General features: G+C 26.1%; 1 protein-coding gene across 2 annotated transcripts; it reads right to left on the reverse strand.

Moving 5' to 3' along the window:
* Positions 1-1211: 1211 nt before the first annotated feature.
* LOC115033286 lies at positions 1212-3395 on the reverse strand. Of its 2 annotated transcripts, XR_003838629.1 has the most exons (5): positions 3294-3395; positions 2973-3118; positions 2783-2914; positions 2441-2698; positions 1212-1429 (listed from the first exon to the last, which is right to left on the reverse strand). XR_003838629.1 is itself a non-coding variant. In XM_029485590.1 (4 exons), the coding sequence occupies exons 1-4, from the start codon at positions 3304-3306 to the stop codon at positions 2555-2557; spliced, it is 435 nt and encodes a 144-aa protein (XP_029341450.1). In that variant the 5' UTR covers positions 3307-3395; the 3' UTR covers positions 2151-2554. The 2 variants fall into 2 exon arrangements, 1 of the variants encoding a protein (XP_029341450.1); XM_029485590.1 differs by lacking the exon at positions 1212-1429 and having other exon boundaries at positions 2151-2698.
* Between the last annotated feature and the right edge of the window lie 3805 nt (positions 3396-7200).

Below are 7200 nucleotides of genomic sequence, written 5' to 3' on the forward strand. Positions count from 1 at the left end.
CTTTATGTAAAAATTACAGTCAATTAGTTATTTTATAATAGACCCACCGTGCAAAAAACAGTTACGATTATATAAAAGGAATATTTCTGAGGAACATTGAAACGTTCCTACGGAACTTCCATTTGAGTTCCAAAAACATTGCAATAACTCAATATGCCGTGTTGTTTTGGAACAATGAACAAAACATAACTGTTCTGTATGTTATGTTTATATTCCTTTTATGGTTTTGTGAAACATAATTTTAACCTTTTTGTGCAACATAACTGAATTGTAAGTTAAGCGTATATTACATTTATGGTATTTTGGAACATAATATTAATATTACTATAAATTGTTCCAGTTATGTTATTTTTTTTGGTTCTAGTAAATAAATTAAATTGTTATATTCCCGTAATGTTTTTAACAGTTCCATGGGTATAATCTCAAAACTGCGCGTATAACTTACCAAGGATTAAGTAGAAAAAACAATATTTTATATTAATATATATATTATATTCTACTTATCCTTATAACAAATCTATTCAACTAGGTATAGAAATAAATAAAAATAATATAAGAGTTCCAAAAGTTTATATTTAATAACAAACACAAATTGTATAACAATTAATAGATATTATACCACATTATTAAAAAAATATATATAATATCAAAAAGTAGTACAATACAATAAATCATAATAAAACAAACATACATATCTAGGTTCTATATGTATTAATTAATTGATAAAAGTGATAATATTAGTTAAGGTATAATAAAATAATAACAATAAAAAATAGCCATGAACTTACTTGGCAAAGGTTATTTAAACAAGTTACTCATATTTAATAATTTTACAATAGATAAAGACATGATTTTTATTTATTTTATAAAATTGTTTGTTTAAACACTATGACATAATGAAATAATAATTCCTTCATTATTAGTAAATTGAACAAAAAAACACTTAAATTTAATATTGTTTATAATAACTTCATAAGGATCAGATACATTATGAGTATTAACAAAAAAAACACCTACAAGTTTACTTGGCACTGGTAATTTAAACAAATCGCTTAAACTTAATAATTTTACAACAGATAATTTAATAACTTCATCTCTATTATTTTTGTAAATATTTTTTACCATGATTATATCATCATTTTCTAAAGTAAAAAACTGATTTTTAATATTGCAAATAACGTAGTTGTTAGATCTAAGAGTAATTTGACGGTAAAATGTTAATTCAAAATTTGAAAGATTTTCATCTATTTTAAAATACTTTAAAAAACATTTATTTATTGTGATAGTTTTCAATTCTTTACATTTAAGTGCTATTATTTTATTTCTTATTTCAGACAGTGGATATTTACAACATTTCATTGACTTCTTTAGAGTTTGAAGGTAATTTTCGTACTTGAATGCACTGAAATTGTCCAATGGACCATATAATCTAACAAAAAAAGGTAGATGAATTAAACTGTGCACATTGTAGTTGATAAATTGAGGTCCATAAATAGATAAATAACTTTGAACAAATTCTCTTTACAATTTTGAGGCCAAATCATTATATTTATCACAAGTTACATTTGAACACAAAATTCTGATAGATATGAATAGGAGGAGAAAATGATTATACTTTTCTTTTGATATATTTGATTTTAAGACAATAACTCCTGTGTATAACAAAAATTCACGGAACTCTGTAGCCTTCCAGAACTCTATATCATCTAGCAATCTCGGCAAACGAGCAAACTCTGATGGAACCAATTTTCTCAAATTAAATAGGGCTAAAGAAATGGAATTTTTTTTTCTTCTAAAATTCTTACTGGCCTTTTTCCTTTAATCCAAAATTCTAAAAGTCTTTTCATCACACCTTGACATACACAATGCATGTAATCTAAGGCTACACACTTTATTATATCGATTGGAAGATCTATTAATGGACTAAATCCATATTTATGGTATTCAGAGTTTGATTTTAATCTAAATGAATTATTTGTTCTCAGTGGAGCAGTAAAATCTAAGAAGCAAACTTTATTATCGATATAGTCCCCTTCAACTTCACAAGAAGTAAAAGCGAAATAGCCATTATGATTTTTTACATTTAATAAAAAAGCCTTGGCTGGTGCATCGGCTACAATATGACCTACTTCGAAATGTATTAGCTTGTCATTAATTTTAATACCTGATGTTAAAATACTATTTAGCTCATTAATAAATGGCTGTAAGTACTCGTTTACATTACTGGGTTTGCCTTTAAAGCTGTGATAAATACCAACAGGAAATATTTTGTTTGAAAAGATTGGTACATTGATGAATGATAGAAGAATAGGCCAAAACTGAGTCTTAGAGCTTTTAGCTAAAGGTAACCCATCAATACTAAAACCCAATTTTATTGTAGTATTATTAGGAATACTATCTATTTCTTTAACTAAATGAGGTTGTACAATATTATAAATACCTAAATCGAGATAAGATCCATTTTCAATTTCTAGAATAGGCCTAATAACCTTATTTTCATGCAGGATTGTTCGAATATCTTTAGGAACTTGTAGACCTGAACTTCTCAGGATTTCTAACATTTTATTAGCACACGCGTGAGATACATTGACTGCACTGCCCATTTTCGAAGTTGTTGTACAAGATCTTTATTTTTGTCTCTGATTGAACTAGTTGCACACAGTATATTTTTAACAGGCTGGATGTCTTCAGGAAAATCCTAAAAAATTACAGTTAGTACATTTTATGATTTTAAAAAATTATTAGGCAGGTAAATATAGATTTAAATTTGTCTAATGCTTACATTGAAATTATAAAATTGATTAGTCTGCAAATTGTTAGTTAAAACATTCATAGAAGGACATGACTCAATACAATTGATTGAGTTAATTTCTTCATTGGAAGATGCTTTTGAAAGTATGAAAAGATTTGTTAGCTAAAAACATATAATTATATGTATAATACATAAAACAAACTTTTATTTTAAAACATACTTGTGATGAAGATTGGATATCAGGATTTATGGGTATTGCTGGATTATTATTAAGAAGTAATTGTAATTTATTTTTAATACGCCTCTGAAATTGACGTTTAGATACACTTCCAATATCTTTAATGCGTTTATGAACTCTTAACAGCGCTAAAACAAGTATATACAATATACAATTTTTTTTAATTCCTTATTTAAAAGTTCTCATATTTGTTACTTAATTATTACATATATATACATTATACATTTATCACATATGTAATTGATATGTATTCACTAAATGTATTAAGCTAATTTTTAAAAGTAGGAATACTATCAAATTTACTTTGTCCTGTCATATCGAGTTTTAGCAGTTCTAAACCAACTTTGCACTTCTACTTCAAACATAGAATCAGAATATTGATACTTATTTTTAATTATACCTAATAAAAAAAGTTTAAAATTACATTTATAAGAACATCTTAATACATACAATTTATTATTATGATATTATACCCTTCATTAAATCAATAATCAGTAAATCTTTGATTTTGAATTTTGTTACATCTTTTTCAAAAGCCCTTCCAGTCCAAGAACAGTCAATAGCGAATTTGTTGGTAAATGATTTGGATAAAACACGCCGAAGATGTGTCTTACCATCGTTACCACCAATTGAACAAAACATGTTTTTCTGTCAGCAGAATTTGTTTAGAGCAATCTAAATAAATTAAAATTTTAAAAATAAAATATATTTATACTTGATTCCATTAACATACCAATTTCTCTTTGATGTTACAATCAGTCTGTAATACTTTTTCACACTCAATAACACTTTCTTTAGATGACAGTGGAAACTGTGATATAAACAATATATCCTCAGTATCATTTGAAAAACCTAATGTGGGTACCATTTGACTGGTGAACCTTTTAACATCATCTTTTAAACTATCAATCTTATTGCAAAGTCTTTCATTCAACATTCGATTAGCTATCAATTCTTCATAAATTTGTTTGAATAATATGTGAACTCCTTCAAACACAAAAATATGTAAATTACTAAATATTTTTTTCAATCCTAATTACTTTAAAAGTTTAATGTACAGATAGTGAATAGGACCAATATAAGTCACCAATTTCAAAATATAGGTATATTATGTATATCAATATCAGTATATCTACTATGTTAGGGACCTAATTTAATAATTCTAACTATTTAAAAATACTAAAACAATTCTGATGATTTATTGGTAGACACATATAGTTTAAATATTTAATTCACATATTTTTCAACCAATATTAAAATAATTAAATAAAAAAACAATGAATAAAAAGGTGGTCAAGTGGGTGTCACACTGCTATACAGTAGATTACAAGTAGGACACTGTATAATGGATGGTCTTAAATTTGAATCCAATGATATAATATCATTGTATAAGAAAAACGATTCTGAGCGAAGACGGTCAGTTAGCCTATGATATTACTAAGTATATTTGATGATATTATTGTGAACAAATTAATTTATAATTATAACCTATTTACGTGGAACCTTGTTTTAAATTTTCAACCCTTAGTTATGAAAACATTTTATAATTTTTTAATTACAATGATTTATAATTTTTGAGATTTTTATAAATTTTGTCAAAAATTGAACTTTAAATGACTACAGATTTTTAATATTTTTCACCTGCCTTTAAAACAATGTATTAGGAGCCTTCTATTAAATTTTCAAGAATTTTTAACCAATAAATAAAATTTTATTCATGTTTATAGAAAAAAAAACCTAAAAAAATGTAAACTGAAAATGTCCGTAAGCAACTCAAAATAAGTCAAAATATTTTAAAAACGGTATGGTGTGTAGAAAATGCTTATATAAACATTCAGTCAAAATTTCATGGATCTAATGTTATTTCATTTTTAGCACAATTATTTTAAAATAATTAATTTTAGCTATGATTAGTTTGTGAATTTATTTTAAATACACTATATGTCTGATCACTTTTACTAGTCATATTCAAGTTAACCTTACCTTCAGATGAATTTTGTGTTGTCGGATAAGATAAATTTGCAATAGTATTAGGTAAGGGTTCCTTTGGTGACGCCATAGATTCAAGATTCTGTAATACATAAAATAATAATTAGACTTTGTTTAGTAGATTTTATGATAGGACATTAAAACCCAACTGTATTTACCTGTGATACTGAATTTGAAGATTCACACGGAATTGATAAATTTGAAGATCCACTTGTTGTTGGTAATAATGAATTCATTAAATCTGAAGCTTCCGTCATAGAAGTTATAGAATTTGAATTGTTAAACAATGTTAAAGGTTGCAAATCTGTATAACTATTTTCTTTGTAAAAATTGGAATCTACTGAAGATGACAAAGAAGCAATATTATTTGTTGACGGTGTTTGCAACGGCTTTTCAGAGAAAGTTTTTAACATTGATGTACTTTTGATATTGGGCACAACAGTGTAACCGGAATCTTTAAATTAAATCAAATAGGTACAACTAGTTAGGTACAATATAACACACTGAACTAAACTTAAAAACAAGTAATAAAGTTTATACCTTCATCATCACTGTCACTACTTTCTAAGCTATTATATTTCTTTTTTTTCAGAAATAACGGGTCATTTAATACATTTTCACCATCTGTTGATTCTACTTCAACTCGTTTGTACCAAGCCTTACTGAAATTACCTAAAATGCACAAATTGTATATTATAGATACAAACAAATAAATTATACACTATGTTATTATTATTCTTGAGTAAAAAAATTTAATAATTTTCCAAACCCTATTATAGGTATAGGAAAAATTTATTTTACACTAACTTGGCACCTGTGTATTAATGTATTATGCATAGAGCTTTATATATTCATAAACATTATGTATACCTAGTACCTACTATGATTCAATTTTATAATTATTTTTGATTCTGTTGTAGGTAGGTATGTACTATGTAGCCTATTTTTAGGATTACATCATTCAAATTTAGGTATATTAATTTTAGTTAATATTAAAATTTGCCCATTTTAACTAGGTTTTAATTAATAAAATTAAACATAAAATAGGTGGTAACTAGTTGGTTAGTGTATAAAAAAAAATAAAAATATTATCAAGGATTAAGTATTTAGTTTTCATCAAAATATAAAAGAAATCAGCAAAAATTGTAATCAATGCATATTACATAAGAATTTAGAATAAAGTGTTTAAATTAAAGTTTTAATTGTTTTATTTCTCTTACTATATGTCTTGTTACCACCAACCATTTTAACTTGATACTGCTCCCAAGATGGATCTGGATCTATGGCATCTTTCAAATGGACACTAGTAACCCTGAATGGTGGCCAGTAACAATTTTTTATAGTGCTGCTACATAAATTTTCAATTTCCGTCTCTACAAGCCAATTAACTGGTATAACACTATAATCTTTACTTGATGAAAATATTACGACCACCCTTCTCTGTTTTTTTGGAAGCATCTGCAATAATAAAACTAGGTATTTAAACGTCGTTAATTAAGTATCATGTTACTAAGTTTTTTTTCCTTAAGGCACATAATGTGTTTATTCGCGTTTGGACTAATTAACAATTTGTATGCATTAAAATAAAAATAATTTAAACGAGTTTTTTACAATGTGCATTAGGTGATGACTGATGGGTAGGTAATTTTGTTTTGTAACACGAATGCGATAAATTCGGGGCTTGTTTTCTATAATTTTCAGTTGGAAAACTACTGCTGAACTGCGATCTTCGTACAGAGTGGATACCTAATACAATGGTTTTCGCCCAAACGAAAATACCAATAAGCTATAAAAAAGTATATCACCAAATACAAAACCCGAAGACAGCAATATAATAAACTATACAGTGCATTTAAATTTGTTTAAAAACTTACCTTTTTATCAGGAATATTTGACGCACCTATATAACTGCTACGGCTTGTAAATTATAATAGATTTAAAAATCTTAACAACACAGCTTTCACCACACAATTAACACAAAATAATACTAATCACTCGAAATAAAATATGTATGATGTATTACGTTCAACTCGAATACGTGTTAAACGCGTTATATATCAATAACAAACCGTGGTACTATCATAGATACATAATAGTATACTTTAGAAGTTTCAAGTACCCACAAATAATATACAATCACAACAAAATAACTAAAATAGTTATTCCAGGTTTTTTTATAAGTAATTTCGTCCAAATTTGAACTTAAAATGACTATAAAAAT

The sequence above is a fragment of the Acyrthosiphon pisum genome, chromosome X (genome assembly GCF_005508785.2).
Source record: "Acyrthosiphon pisum isolate AL4f chromosome X, pea_aphid_22Mar2018_4r6ur, whole genome shotgun sequence".
Classification (NCBI taxonomy): domain Eukaryota; kingdom Metazoa; phylum Arthropoda; class Insecta; order Hemiptera; family Aphididae; genus Acyrthosiphon; species Acyrthosiphon pisum.